Source organism: Cricetulus griseus, chromosome 3 (genome assembly GCF_003668045.3).
Source record: "Cricetulus griseus strain 17A/GY chromosome 3, alternate assembly CriGri-PICRH-1.0, whole genome shotgun sequence".
Classification (NCBI taxonomy): domain Eukaryota; kingdom Metazoa; phylum Chordata; class Mammalia; order Rodentia; family Cricetidae; genus Cricetulus; species Cricetulus griseus.
Window position 1 is genome coordinate 222,512,169 of NC_048596.1, and position 15,912 is coordinate 222,528,080.

A 15,912-nucleotide genomic window follows, 5' to 3' on the forward strand; every position below is an offset into this window, starting at 1 on the left:
GAAGTTGGGAGAATTAGCAAAAAGGCCTAGAGATCGCTCTAGACTGCCCAAACACAAATTATGCTAGCTGTGAGCAGGCATAATAAAGACAAAGAAGAGTGAGGAAAGCTCCCCATGGCCAGGAACACTGAGTTAGGAAATGTGGTGTAACGTCTGACAATGAGAATTAGTTCTCACAAGAAATATTTTTCCTATCCAAGCACCGAGGGGTGCAGACATCCAGTATGGAGGTGATTAACTTCCAGTGCCAACCAAGGATTCTGCAGCCTGGGAGGAGTTCCAAACTAGAGCTGTGCATCTAGATGGGCTACATTCTTCCTGTAACTCTGGTTTCCTTCCTCCTCTTCCCCTCCCCTACTCTCCTCTCCCCTCTCTCCAGATTGTCTCCTAGTTTCCCCCTGCCCCTACTCGCCCTTCCTTGTAGTTCTGATGACAGGCAGATAGCCATCTACGCAGATCTGCAATCCTATCTGGGGGATGTGTGGGGTTCTGCATCCTATTCCATGGGCTCTTGATGTACAGCCCACTATGTCCTGCTGCCACTCCCAAGCTCTCAAAATGCATTTTGTGGTTGACTAGAACACAGTTCTAGTTTCCTACCACATGGCCGAGAGACAAGAATCTGCAAAAGCCTCATGAGCACTGTGTTATTTGGAGTTGCATCATATGCTCCCATATACCTCCGCCAGGATTGTGTTGATGTGGCAGTGTGAGCTGATGCCCCATCTCTACCGTACTACTCCAAGTCACAAACACTGCTTAGTGCTTGCCATTGTGTCACCTCATAGTAGAATGACCTTTTCTTCTCTGTGTGCTTTGTTTTATTCATTTCTCCCTAAATGCATGGCCTCTTTCCTGCTTCTATACACCCCCAGTAATAAATGTTCAAAAAAATGCAAGGAAGACCTCTTTTGGTTCTTCTGAGTGTTTAGTATTATGCTAAAGGAATTAAAAATCCTGATAATTCAGAGGTCAAATTTTATTTTGTTTTGTATAGGTGTGCATGCATGGTACAATTTTATGTGGGTTCATTTTTATGTGGGTTCATATGTGAGGGAAGATGTGTGTGCATGTATATGCGTGTGTGTGTGTGTGTGTGTGTGTGTGTGTGTGTGTGTGTGTGTGTGTGTGTTTTCAGGGGACCTAACTCAGGTCTATATCTCCCCCAGCCCACAGAGTATAGTCTTCCTACCATCTTCAGGTTTTGGATCTCTATAGTTGGAAGCTAGCTCAACTCTTTCAAACAGTATTTCTATAATTATGTTCCTAACTGAATGATACATCAAACACAGAAAGCCCCCTCACTTTTAGGATGAGATAGAGTGGAGCAAAGTTGAGAAAGAACCTCAGGATGTAGCTGAGGCTGGCTTCAAGCTTGTATTCCTCTTACCTCAGCCTCCCAAGTACTGGAATAACTGGCAGAAGCCAACATGCTACTCTATCAGATCCTTAGGAAGCTGAACCTTGAAGGATAAATCATCAATCTATGTGATGGCGTTGGAGGTCATATTTAAAGACAGAGCCTAGAATGGCTTTTTCCTGGCAGATTTCTATCTTGTTTCCAATGCCAGGTGGCTGTCACCTACCCTGTGAAACAGCCTCAGGCCTTTCCTGGCTCAGTCCCAGGATCCACTGCAGCACTGTCCTCCTACCTCATGACAGCCAGCAAGACTAGATAGCAATCTCTGTGTTTGCTGTCTGTTGCTTCCAGAAGGCAGCAAGTGCCTCCAAGGCCAGAGCAGGAATGAAGCCATCTCTGCACCCCATCAGATTCATGACATGTTTTAGGCGCAATAAATGTTAGTAAAGCGAATGCCTGTCAGTCCTCTGCCCTCTGTTCTCCAGGCTAAATTTGGCAAAGCATTTAGCTGCTGCATACATGACAGTTTCTAGATGATAATCAGAGAGTAGAGAAAGTAAAATGTTCTTCCATCTGGCCCAAAGCTGTGTATTCAGGTTCAGAAAGGACAGGTGCCAGCTACTCTCCTCCACTTTTTGCGTCCATGGTATGCTGTCTAGAGGAGGGCCACAGATAACAGTGGAGACTATGCTCTGCCTGAAGTCAGTGACAGGGAGTTGCATCCATTACCAATTAAAATATACAGCTTTGGAACCTCAAATGCATAGCTATGGCATGCTCTCCCTACCACTTTGCATACCCTGCACCTCCACCCCCACAGAAGTTTGAATATTTTGAGGAGATAGGGCTAAAACAACTGGTAGAGGAGACTAATGTTGTCCCTGCCCTGGGCAGAGGAGAGAGTTTCAGATGCCCACAAAGCTCAAGTCTGATCAGGGAGGAAGGCTACTGGGAACCTCAAGCCACAAATAGCATTTAGCATCTGTAGGATCCACTCCTTACGAAGGACATAAAGGAGCCAGGTAGGCCTTCTGCAAGTCTTTAGAAAGCAGGCATACCAAGATGCTACCAATAAACCAAGCCAAAGCAAACTCAGGAATTATCAGAAACAAGTGTTGCCTGATTAACCAAAAGGGCCGATGCCAAAATGACAGAAGGGGAGTACAGTTTGGCCTTTAGAGCAAGAAGAAGGAGGGCAAGAAAGAACTGGTCAGCTCAGGCCACTCTGACCTGGTAAGAACAACAGCTAGGTGCAGATGTGTTTCTCTAGACTGAGAAGGGTGACCTGGAGACTCACGGGTTTTATAAACACTGTCCTGAACTCATGTCTGCACAGAAAACTCTTGGCTTTACATTGTTTCTTGTGTACCATTTCCCGGGGGGAGGGAACATGCTTGTTTCTTGCCATGCACATCCTATGCCCTAAGGGAGGTGGGGTCTCATCATGATTTTTAAGAGTCCATTCTGAGCCTGTTAACTGTGATTCCATGCATATGAGTTGTGAGTCTATGGTGCTCTTCTCCCTCTCCCTCCTTCCCTCCCTCTCTCCCTCCATCCCTTCCTTCTTTTGCACTGGGGACCAAACTGGGGTCCTTAAACAAACTAGACAAGTGTTCTAACAGAGAGTGAGCCTCAGACCTTTTTACTTTACTTTTCGCACAGGTTAAGTTACTAGCCTGGACTTGAACTTACTTTTCAGTCCTTGAATTTGCCATGTTCCTGCCCCAGTCTCCCCAGCAGTTGGGATTACAGGCCTGTACCACTCATTTACAGCCTAATTTAGTTTCTACATTTCCAGAGGCACAGTCCAGATGGGGCATCAAGGGTGACCTGAAAAATGTGATGAGCCCTACCATGCAAAGTTCAGGCTATTGCAAGGTGGTCACTGCCTGCTGGTCACAGCAGCAAGTATTCTTGTTTATTAACCTTTCTGGTACCAAGAGTGGGAATTACCATTGCAATACTGCAGCCTGGGCCGGGGCCCAGCGATTACATTGCAATTTCTGCCTTGAATACTTGGTCTCTTGTTCCTTCCCTGAAATACATGCATTCCACAAAGAGGCAGCTATCAATCACTGGGACTCCTTTGGCAAAAATCAGTCTTTGTGTGAGGAAATGAACCTACCTGTTGTAGATGAAGCATTCTTCACTCCTTTCTTAGAAGATAATTAAGTTCTACACACCCATAGGAACATCAATATTTATGTGACCTAGTTCTAATAAGTGAAAAATATGGGAGACCAGAGAAAAAGAAAGGGGATTGCTGAATTTTTGCCTATGGTTTCTTCTAAGCAGACAGGTCAGAGATCATGGCCAAGTGAGCCTCTCTAGCTTGCTTTCTTTGCTTCTGATCTACCTGATTTCTTCAGTTTAGAAGTGTGAATGTCCCTAGGACATCTGTTTTCGTCTCAGCAGGAAGCTGCAGTGTTCTCTGACTCACGGTGCATCTCTGAGCATCATTTAGAGAAACAATCATTCATCTTCTTGAAGTGAGAGATTGGTTCCATGAAATGTTCACTCATGTCTTGAGACAGGAAATTTATTTCCTTGGCATTTGTACTATCTTGGCCAGGTGATGCTCACCACACTGGATGCCAGCAGACACTGTCCTATCTTTCTCAGCAGCTTAAGCTCTGCAGGCAAAGGTGCTTCTTGTAAATCCTCAGCACTAGAGCAAGGTCCCTGACAGGATCGGGACCTCTCAAGTGTGCTTAGAAGCGATGAATAGCCCTGACAGAAAAACGATTTCTCCTCCCACATGATGGATAACAGAGAAGTGAGCAAGGGGACATAGAGAGATGCAATTTAACAAGCATCTGCACTGGCAAAATGAGTGATGTTTACTCGGTGTGCAGAGAGAAGACAACGTGGTGATGTGGTCTGTCTCAGCCATTTTTGCTGTAGTCTAATATCTCAGGGTGGCAGGCTGATCAATTGAGAATAATAGGGCAGAGTTCCAAACATTGGAAGAGGCTAGCTTCGTTTCCACTTGAATGGAGAAGAAGAATAAGGTCTGCTCCATAGCTGTGTACTCTCTACAGACAGTGGATGGATGCAAGGCTGTACATGGCAGATCAACAAATTTGAAGCTGCAAAAGTTTGAGATAGAAAACCACAAATTTTGTTTGTGTGTTGAATACATGTGTAGATGTTGGTGTTGGTATGTGCACATCCATTTGGAGGCCAGGGAAGGATCTCAGCTATCATTCTCAATTGCTTTCTACCTTCCATCTTGAGACAGGGTCTGCCACTGAACCCAGAGCTCCCCAGTTCATCAGTGTGGCTAGGCAGTGAGCCCCAGAAATCTACTTGTCTCTATTTCCCCAGGACTGGGATTATGGACATGCCCCACCATGATAAGCTTTTATAGGGGTTTTGGGGATCCAAGCTCAGGCCCTTAGCTTGGGTAGCAAGCCCTTTACTGACTGAGCCATATCCAAAGTCCTGAGTTCTGCTTTTTAATGCTGGTTCAACCTCATGCCAATTTTGTGCCATCCCTACCAACTTAGGCTATAGGACCTTTACAAGGAGACTTCACCAGCCATGCAAGTACTACACACACTTTGCTTTGGTCTGATTCCCTCCCCTGTTCAGATGTTCTGTCTCTCCTTCTGTATGTTAATCTCCAGTCATCTACATAGACCTTGAATGGTATATTTCTTCCCATTCCCAAATATCCCTGTCCTCAATGATTGCTTCATTCCATGGACTCCAACAGCTGGCTGAGCATATGAGACCTACAGCCTCCAGTGTGTTATTATCAGTGCCAATGGCCAGCATTTCTATAGTGCTTTCTCTGTCTAGGAACTGACTTGGGTGCTAGAGATGTAAGTATGACAAAGACTAGGTGACTCTACCAGAGTGTCAGTGATATACAAAGCCAGACAAACTGGACTCATAAGTGGGTTAAAATATTTATAATGTTAAATTCAAAGGTAGTGTTTTTCTGAACATAGTCATGTTACATGGAAAATTATAACTAGATAGTTTCAAGACAGTGTCTTTTCGTGTAGTAAAGACTTTCTTAGAACTTTCTAAGTAGCACAGAGTGGTCCTGAACTCCCAATTCTCCCATCTCTGACCCCCAAACTCAGAAATTACAGGCATATGCTACCAACATCCAGCTGGCATTTTAATACCTTATAGGATGCAACTAAAATGCCCAAAGTTCATTCATTCTCTGCTCAGGCTTGATAGAGCTCTGGTCATCACCAAGAAAAAAGGAATCCTTGTCCACCATCTTGGAATCTGACACAGTCATGAAGTCAATGTGAGCATATTTTCTGGGGAGAGCTAGTGATACCAAGGGGAAACCACCAAGCATGAGCATATCAAGTTCTTATTAAAGTAGAAGTCAAGAAGTATGATAAGTCTTCCTTTAAGACAAATTTGAGGGCTGGAGAGATGGCTCACAGGTTAAGAGCACCAACTGCTCTTCCAGAGGTCCTAAGTTCAATTCCCAGTAACCACATAGTGGCTCACAACCATCCGTTATGAGATCTGGTGCCCTCTTCTGGTGTGCAGATATACATGGAAGCAGAATGTTTATACATATTAAATAAATAAAATCTTTAAAAAAAGACCAATTTGAAATACTGCATTGTGTACCATAAGTGCCTAGATATATACTGTTCAGACATACCAAGATATACATGTCATATCTGCACCATGGAACTGTTTGAAGCTCCACATGGCATTGCTGACCATGTTAATATATTCTCATATGTCCCTAACTGTGGCTCAGGGCAGATGCAGCTAAGTGTCTTGTGCCAGTCTACTCCCACTAACCTTCTCTAGCTGCTCTGTGATTTTACTTTGGGATTTTCCCTCTTCTAAAAATACCACTTGGTTAACTTGTTAAGCAAGACGATCCCATCTTCTTTGCCAATGGCTGGTTTAGAAAGTATCTCAGAGATCTTGCTTCTATGTGGTCTCGTTGTTATGGGAAGACACAGCAAGAAAGAGAGCCATCTACAAGCAAGAAGAAGAGGCTCACTGGGAATTTTCCTGGTCTTTTCAGTCTACAGAATTCCAGGCATTGTTATTGTCATGGTTTACTCTTCTGGAGCACTAGGAATTCTTACTTAGTTATAGTTGCTTACTCAGTAACTCAGAAGATTTACTGTACTTTTATTGTGTGTGTGTGTCTCTCTCTCTCTGTGTGTGTGTGTGTGTGTGTGTGTGTGTGTGCGCGCGCGCATGCACACTCGCGCATGCCTGTGTGTGCTGGGGATGCTTCAGAGGCCAAAAAGCGCATCAGATCTCCTGGAGCTGGAATTAGAAGCTGTTGTGAGCTGCCCATCAAGTGTGCTGAAAACACAAACTCCAGTCCTCTGCAAAAGTAGCAAGTGGTCTTGACTGCTGAGCCATCTCTCTAGCTCCTTCCCCGATAATTCTAAGAAACACTAATCAATATTCATCCTCAGAAACTGCTGATTCCTTTCAAGATGTCAAGGAAAAAACTGATACCTACAAACCCAAGGTGAGTACAGACCCTTCCAGACCATCAAGATCAGCTTCAACTGTTGGCAGGAAAGGTCTAGACTTTCATTTACATTTTTAAGCTTTCCAGCAAAGCTGGGAGAGTCAGGACCTCAGGATGATTGCAACTGGGGATTTATGGAGCTAGACTGAATAATGCAGGGTCCTTGTAACTAACTCTGTTTACCCAGGACCATGACTAATCGTATGTATGTGGTTTTGTTAGGTGATTGATTTCACAAATGTTATTAGATTCTCAAAAAGGTCTATTCTCCATTCCTCCCATAAAACAAGAAACTACTGCAGAAGGTGTAGTATTAGTTACCTTTGTGTATCTGTGACCAAAGTACCTGACAAACACAACTTAAAGGGATAATTTTACCCGTAGTTCATCACAGAGAGAGAGAGAGAGAGAGAGAGAGAGAGAGAGAGAGAGGGCAAGGGTGAGATAGAGTTATCAAGGACATGCCTCCAGTGAACTACATCCTCCAGCTAAGTTCCACCTCCTAGAGCCTCCAGGATTCCTTAAATAGCACCACTAATCGGGAACTTAGGAGTCTGTAAGGAACATTTTCCAGTCAAAGCAAGACAGTGCTCAACATGCTTAGAACATGAAGACATATATAAGTGCAGTATCTTAGTCTTAGCACTCTGGTATTTCCATAAATGAGAACTCTATGAGGTGTATTACAGTGGGTCAAACTCCCCTGTTGCAATGGTACAAACCCACAGGAGCTGTCACCCAAATCCACATTGGATTGCACAAGCTGCCCAGTTGAAGGCTGCTGTAGAAAGATCATTTGCTTCCTAGGTAGCAAGGCAAAGCGAACACAAGGGGAAGGGTGTTTGCAGATTCTAGGAAAGAGGATGCCATATATTGCAGGAAGCTTCTCCCATCACAGTGTCTTCTACTTGTTGGCAGGGGAGATCTGTTTAGTAGGGAACACCCCCTTCTTTGGGGGATGATCAGGAGAGGAACTTCATTTCCTAGCAATTACAGAAACTAGTCAGGCTAAACTTGCTATAAAAGCCTATCACATAATAAATATTTGCAAATACAACTGCAATTAAAAATGGCTTTAGAGTAGATTTAAGCAAAACAAAACCTAATGATAAGGAACCAAATGGATGATCTGGAAATGGCTTCAAGGAGGGCATCCACAAGAAGACATTTCCTGGATCAAGGAGATAATACCTCTAACAGGAAATGAGGAATTCAAACCATGTGTTTTGATTTCCATTCATTTTTTCCTAATTGTGATTTCTTTTGGAGTTGAGTTAGTATTTTTATGGTGTTTTTTTAATCCAATCCCTCCACAGCCAAGATTAGTTAATAGGGAAATGAAAATCAAAATAGATCCCACCTATTAGGACAGCATTTTTTGTTAATTAATTAATTTGTTGTTGTTGTATTTGAGATAGGTCTCTCTTGGCTATCTTGAAACTCACCATGTAGATTACACTGACTTCAGACTCACAGAGGTCCACCTGCCTCTGCCTTCCAAGTGCTGGGATTAAAGGTGGGCGCCTCCATGCCTGAATACATTCTTTTGTGCTTTTAAAAGGGGTAAGCATTGGTGTGACTGTTGAGCACGGCTGCTGGGAATGTATCCCTAAGGTAGTCTGTGGCTACATACACTGCTAGTGGTTTCTCCAAAGCTAGACAAAGATTTACCACATGAGATAAATATCAATTCCATTTTTAGACTCATACATTCCCCAAAATTGAAAGTGAGGGTTTGAACAATGTACGTAGTTGTACATTCATGGCCATAGCAGCATTGCGCACAAAAGCCTAAGGGTGGCAGAAACTCTCAGTGGTCCACAGAGGGGTGAGAAGATGAACTCAGGGTGGTAGAGACAGGTGGGTATCAGCCCTGAAGGGAAGAAAATTGACACCTGCTTCAACATGGATAAACTCTGAGAACATCATGAATGAAATAAACTGATCAAAAAGAAACACTGCCATATGACCCCGTTTCTGTGAGGCCCCAAAGGCAGTCAGGTTCACAAAGACAGAGAGTAGAATGGAGGTTACCAGGGGTGAGGAGGGTCACAGGGAGCAGCTGTTTGTTAGAACAGAGTTTCAGGGTGGGATAGTGAAAACATTCTGGAAATGGACAGGGGTGGTACTTCTGAGGATGAACTTAATTCTTGGGAATGATAAAAATCTTATATTTTGCCACAGTCAAATAAGAGGAGAGGGGAGCCATGGTGGCAAGCAATACTTACAAGATATAGGCAATCACCCCGATGGACCAGCAGTCAACAGCTTTGCTGTACGGTTTCTGGGCGAGAACTTCAGGAGCTGTGGACAGATAACATACTAATGACTTAAATGCCTGAGACCAAAGACATTTCCTTGGACCTCTCATTTTCTGATTTTTGTTTATCCTTGTTGGATCTTCAAATTTTGAGCCACCTGTGAGTCTAAAAACTGAGCAGGGGGCTAAGGATCCCGAATTATCAGTGGTAGAACCCAAGCTCAGCCTGCACAAATTCCTAAGTTCAAGTTCAACCCTAAGTTCCAAAGCTATTTAAATAGATAATAACAAGTGACTCATTTGTTATCTTTTCTAACTAAAAAATACAAAGGTGTGTGTGTGTAGAAATAATCATCCATCAACTGATTAACAAATGTTCTAAATATCATAGTTTAGTCAACACTGTTGTAAGGATGCAATACTTAATTGGGGTATGGAGTGTGGAGCTGTATCCTAAGGACAGCATATCTGGCTCCCATGGGGTTTTGTGAGGTTCCATGGGGCATGTGTGAGTAGTCCTTCCTGTGCCTTCATAGAGCATACAGTATGGCTGAGAAAGCAGGGATCACTTGGAGGTGCTCGTTTTCCCTGAGTTGGGGTGATTTGCCTATTGGCACTCTCACCTGCTCATCGACAGTGTGTGTGTGAGGTCGCTGCTACTTAATTCATCACTGAATCAACTAGGCCATCAAGAGTCATTGCTTCCAGGGGTTGGGGATCATTGTGTACCTGCCCTGACACCCATGTTCCTGGTCTTGGGGTCACAGCCCAGAGTCAGTTATTCACCTGGTGTTTGTGACCCACAGTGTCTGGTGCAGTTGGCACTCAATGTGGGTAAGTACATATGAGACAATCCATCTCACTGACAAGTGAAGTCTCCTTTTCACTTTAAACAAATCATGCTTGAGGCATCTTAAGTACACAAGTTCCAGAACAATTGCAAATGTAGAAAAAGTGAAAATAGAATCATTGATAAAATCTTTGCTATGCCTAGAATTGTGTGTTCTATGGGATTCAGATGTCTTACTTACCCCAACACCCTTGGGGAAACACTATTATCATAGTATTCATTATCTTTAAATTATAGGGGAAGACACAAGGGCACTGAGAAGTTGAGCCAACTGGCCAAAGCAATCCATCTAGAAAGTGGCCTCCTCATCCACTTCTGCTCTGACAGGACCTAATCTCACTAAGTGCTAAAAGTTCCTAAATGTCCTCTTCTCTCATCTTCTCAATGGACACTGAGTGAGAGATGCACCTGAGCTTGGAGCACAAGGGCAGGAAACTGAGCTTCTGAGAAGTGGTTTTTCCCAAGTCACAGTCAGACATGGAAAAGAAGGCCAGTCTGATTCTTGTTCTGGAACTTTCTGTTAGACCATACTGTTTTATTAAAGTGGAAATTTGTCCTTTTGTTCCTTTGAAGATAAATATCTCCCTGAGCAAGAACAGGAAGGTGTAGGTTGGGAAGATAGCTCAGTTGGTAAATGGCTTGTCTTGTAAGCAGGAGAGACAGAGTACGACTCCAAAGACCCCCACAAAAAGTATGGAGGCAATTGTGTGATTGCAGGGCTGGGGAGGTAGAGAAAGAATATTTGGGATGTGCTGACTAGCCAGCCTACCCTACTTGGTGAGTTCTAGGCCAGTTAGAGACACTGCCTCAAATAACTCAGGGTAGGCAGTGGTTGAATAACGACAGACAGTTGTTTTCTGGCCTCCATACAAAGGTACACACATGTGCACATGCACTCACCCACATACATGCATCTACAAATATACAAATGTGCACATGCATACACATATATACTCATATGTTAAAAAGAATAGGAAGATGTACAAACTCCTACTAGTACTTGCTCATGAGAGAGAAATATAGCCTACGATAGGTCCAAATCTCATTTTACAATTCAGTCCTAAATTCCATCAAATCTTTTACCAGAATGTTTTTTAACAGAGAAGAAGAGACACATTTGCATGCCTGCCTTGTCTTTGCTATGTTTGCCATCAATACAGTAGCAAAGGTTCACAGACCGGTGAAGCAGGGTGGTTGGTCCCCACCTTGGAGAAGCCAGGTGCATAGATGGGTCCTTCCTGACTCACTGCTAAAGGATGATTCTCAGAGTCCTCTGTTATGGGAAATGACAAAGGGAGCCACTTAACCACACTAAATGTCTTTTTGATTTAGGAGTGGATACCCTGGCACAGATGGTGCTCAGTGACTGCATTGGCTTGGTCTCTCTAGGGCCTGATGAAAAGTTTATCACTGGCACAGGACACTCAGAACACCTGGTGACCATTGCCACTACACATAGCCTGACCCGGGTGTTAGGAGCAGAATCAAGCTGCTGGGTAGAGGCCCAGGACCACTTCAAGGATCCCAGTGCTCATTAGCAAGGTGGTCAGCCATTTAGCCTGGTCCTACCAACCTACCCACCCAAATGGCACAATGGCACAGAGGCACAGGGAATTAGCGCCAGACTGACAGTACAAACTCACTGTCATTGCAGCAGGTGCCCAATGGTGACAGGCACAGATGGAGGAGTCACAGAGAAGGAAGCTGTCAGAATCTATGACAGCTGCTTACATAGTATACTAGCAAAGGCTGGCTCCGTGCCCTGGGCTAAGATGTACAAGGCAGAGAACAGAGACCACTGCCCAGCAAAGCCACATCTCTTCCAAGGATGAACTTAGTTCATCTCTGTTCCCTCCCCCAATCCCCCATCCTCAACCCCTGCTCTCATTGACTGTAGGAAGAAGGAATTGCTAAGAGAACAAAACCCATTTCCAAGTCTTCGACTCTTAGAAACAAGAATATTCTGGTACTAGCCACACATTTCACCTTGAGTAAGAAAGCCACTAACATTCTGGGCAGCTGGCCAAGCCACTGCAGAGAATTCAAAGCAAGCAGCTGACTCACATTTCTTGAAATGTTGAGATTGGTGTGTGTGTATGAGACACATTTAGAAGCCAGAGGACAGCCTTGGCTCTCCTTCCTTAAGCACCATACATTTTTTTTTTTTTGAGACAAGGCTCCCTAGCTGGTCAGTGAGCTCCAGGGATCCACCAGGGATCTCCATTTCCCCAGTGCTGGAATTACAATCCTGTCATATTCAGTTTTTTAAACAGAAAATGATAGGTCCTGGGGATTGAACTCAGGTCCTCATGCTCACAAGGCAGGCACTTTACCACCTGAGCCACCTCTCCAGGCCTATGAAATTCAGGTTCTTGAAGCCATGTACCTGCTGCAATCATTTTCATATTGTGGGATTCTATCTATACAATAAAATTTGTAGCACCAATCATATGGCTAGAAAATGTTCCTGGTTTGCATTTGAAGAGTGAATGTGAGGGGAAAGTTCTAAATTATCAATAAGCAAATGTCAGGATAATAGGATTGTGGGTGGAAATGTATGCATTCATGTCAAACTTCTGTTGCTCTTTTTGACGATGTCTTATTTAAGACACATTGATACAAGTAAATCTTAATAAACTTTGTAGGGGATAAACCATTTGCCTCTGGTGAAGTTCTTAGTTGCATTTGGAAGCAAAGAGAGGAGGTAAATTATGACATAAAATGCCAGGCAAAGTGACTCATGACTGGGGAAGATGAAGACTGCTGAGAGTTTGAGGCCAGCCTGAGCCACAGATTCCTGGCCAGCATGAGCTGCAGAGTGAAACTTTGTTTTCAAAGCACAAAACCCTAAAACAAACAAACAAAAGAAATCAAATTTTAAAAATGAAGCAAAGTGCTTTGCAAACAACATCCCCAGTAATTCCAAATATTTAAAAACACTGTGTCATAGGTGGTGGTACACTAAGAGCCCTGACTTCACCTGCAACTGACTGCTGGAACCCCTGTTTGGAAAAGCTCACCCAAATGAACAAAATCTCAGGGGCAAGAATATGGCTTGGAGGTAGAATACTTGCTTAGAATGTGTGAAACAAGGCAGGAACCAGAAGGCAGATTATAAAGTACAGGAAGCTGAGTCCTGCACTGGGTTTTCCTCTCCAGTTTGCTTGGCTGCAACTTGAGGTGGTCCAGACCTGAGGTGGTCCCCTGGCCAAACTTTGCCTTTGCCACAGTGCTCGGAGATACAGAGGTACAGAAACAGATTAAGCATGAGATGGCTTTCATCGAACAAGAAGCCAATGAAAAAGCAGAAGAAATATGTGCAAAGGCAGATGAGTTAAACATTGAGAATGGTTGTCTTGTGCAAACCTAAAGACTGAAGATTATGGAATACTGTAAGAAGAAAGAAAAGCAGATTGAGCTCAAGGTCCTCAGAGAGATGACCGCATCACTGATCTGCTCAATGAGGCAATGCAGAGACTCAGCAAGGTGATAAAAGATACAACAGGTACTAAGTACTGCTGGATGGGCTGGTCCTCCAGGGCTTAGACCAGCGGTTGGAGCCTCAAATGATTGTGCATTGCAGAAAACAAGATTTCCTTTTGGTAGCAGTACAAAAAGCAATTGCTATGTATAAAATTGCCACCAACGAAGAGGGTGATGTCCAAACTGACCAGGAGGCTTACCTGCCTGAGGAGATAGCTGGTGGAGCTGATATCTATAACAGAGATCACAAGATAAAGGTTTCCAACACTCTGGAAAGCTGGCTGGACCTCATAACCCAGCAGATGGTGCTGGAAGTCTGCGGAGCCTTGTTTGGTGCAAATAACAATGGGAAGTTTCTGGACTGAGCCTGGGGAGGTGCTGCTCATGTGAGGCTGTACTCCTGGGGCAGCAGATATCTGTGTGACTTCTTCTTTCTGTTCTAATACTGATAATCAGTGGATACCCTCTGCAGCTAATACCCTAGGCCCAGTGTCAACAGAAGGGACACTTGGTGTGGGCAGGAACCCAGCTCTAGCTCATTTTGACACCACATGCATGCATTGGTTCTGCAGCAGAAAGTGAGGGGGTCAGATGGTGCCATGTGGCCATCTCCCTGCTCCTAGTCTAGTCTAGAGTGAGTGTGTGTGCATGCTGTCCCCTGCTCCTAATCTAATCTAGAGTGAGTGTATGTGCATGCTGTCCCCTGCTCTTTGGGTATAAGGTGCCTGTGGGGCTTGCATTCCTCCAGCAACACTATCCCTGTTCCTATTTGGGTCTAGTTTTCCTTATCTACAAGTGTGATTTAAAATCTAAGCCACAAATATTCTTTATATATTAAAACAAAAAGTTTATATGGTGGAAAAAGGAATGTGTGAGATCCTTGGTTTAATCCCCAGTAACTAATATGCACACATGCATGCATGCACGAACCCTTTTTAAGTAGGCTGACATAGAGATCAAATCCTGGGATCTCCCAAAGCCAGTGGAGAGATTTTCTCAATTTCTACCCTACTGTTTTGTTGAATCCACCTGCTGGTTTGGGACCACTTCTTCCCATTTCTACATTTCTTTCAGATGCATAGTAGCAGATAGAGAGCACGTGGGGGAGTTGACTGCGTATTCTGGTCTGTTTTTGAGGCCAGGTTCATGGTGGTAACCACCCAAATGCCTTGCTATTGTACCATCAGTCTCATACCACTTGGCAAAACTCTGGTGTAATTCTTTTAAAGAATAAGATAAATTCATAGTATCCAGTTGACAACCTTGGGGGTGACAAATGAGTTTCTAAGCCAATGGGGTACAGAGCAGAGCCTGAGAACTCAGGAAACAACACCCTGTGAGCCAGGTTCCTGGGGTTCCATGTGTCTGGAGATGCCAGCGGATTTTCCCCTCAAAATGAAACATTCTCTTCTAATACCATGCAGCAGAATTTACATGTGGTGGGAAATTCAGACAATGATGTCCTGACAATCTCAACACTTTTAAAAAGGGAAGGCTTTCAATCCAATTCATATAATTGTAGTGACAAGGGACTTGGGCTTGTGGCACTAGGCAGAACAGGAAAGGACCTGTTATCCTGGAACAGCCTTAGTAGAGACCCATCCACTTGAAGGTATTGAGAAGAGCTTGTACTTGGTCCAATCCTTTGACTGTCCATTAGGCTTGGCCAAAGCCAACCTTTTAGACATAAAGCTGGGGCTGTGGTGGGAACTGTTTCTGGATGATATGCAGTTGGGTCCTTCAAGCCTCTCACCAAAATCCTTCAACATACCAGTACCATAGTTCACTGAGCCTTAGACTATCCAATGCCACCACTTCCTGTTTTGAGAATCACACTGTGACATCCAGACTTTGTGCGGCTGGATACGGGGGATACAGAAGAGCCCTTGTATGTTCTGTGATGAGCACAGCCTAGTTTAACTGAGACCCAATCTAGACACCACACATGCCATCATTCTTATGAGATGATAATCTCAAATTCCACACAAGTGGGTTATAAAGAGACCTACTACTTCAAGAATGCTTAGTGAGGGGCCAGAGAGATGCCTCAGTGGTTAAGAGCACTGGCTGTTCTTCCAGAGGTTCTGAGTTCAGTTCCCAGCAGCCACATGGTGGCTCACAAACATCTTTAATGAGATCTGGTGCCCTCTTCTGGCATGCGGGCTTACATGCAGGCAAAACATTGTATACATAACAAATAAATAAATCTTTAAAAAAAGTCCTCTTCATTAAAAAAAAAAAAGAATGCTTAGTATTTATAATGGTGAGGGTTAAGGAGATGATAGGAGAAGAAGAGTGAAGGAGAAAGAGGAAGAGAGAGAGAGAGAGAGAGAGAGAGAGAGAGAGAGAGAGAGAGAGAGAGAAAAAGCAAGGGAGGAAATGGAGGGAGGAAAAGTAAGGAAAAAAACCCAATGAATTTTAGAATGCCAGTAACTGTTCACTAGGAAATAAGTAAATTGAGTAAAAGCAAGATC

General features: G+C 43.9%; 1 protein-coding gene and 1 pseudogene across 3 annotated transcripts in view; one reads left to right on the top strand and one right to left on the bottom strand.

Moving 5' to 3' along the window:
* The window catches only part of Camk1d (calcium/calmodulin dependent protein kinase ID), a 395,032-nt gene that overhangs the window by 22,306 nt on the left and 356,814 nt on the right, over window positions 1-15,912 (bottom strand). For all 3 annotated transcript variants that reach the window (XM_035441489.1, XM_027405184.2, XM_027405182.2), the window contains one exon: window positions 9,074-9,149. In XM_035441489.1, coding sequence (XP_035297380.1) covers window positions 9,074-9,149 — 76 coding nt within the window. The remainder of the gene's footprint in view (window positions 1-9,073; window positions 9,150-15,912) is intronic.
* Window positions 9,849-13,803, top strand: LOC103163830 (annotated as a pseudogene).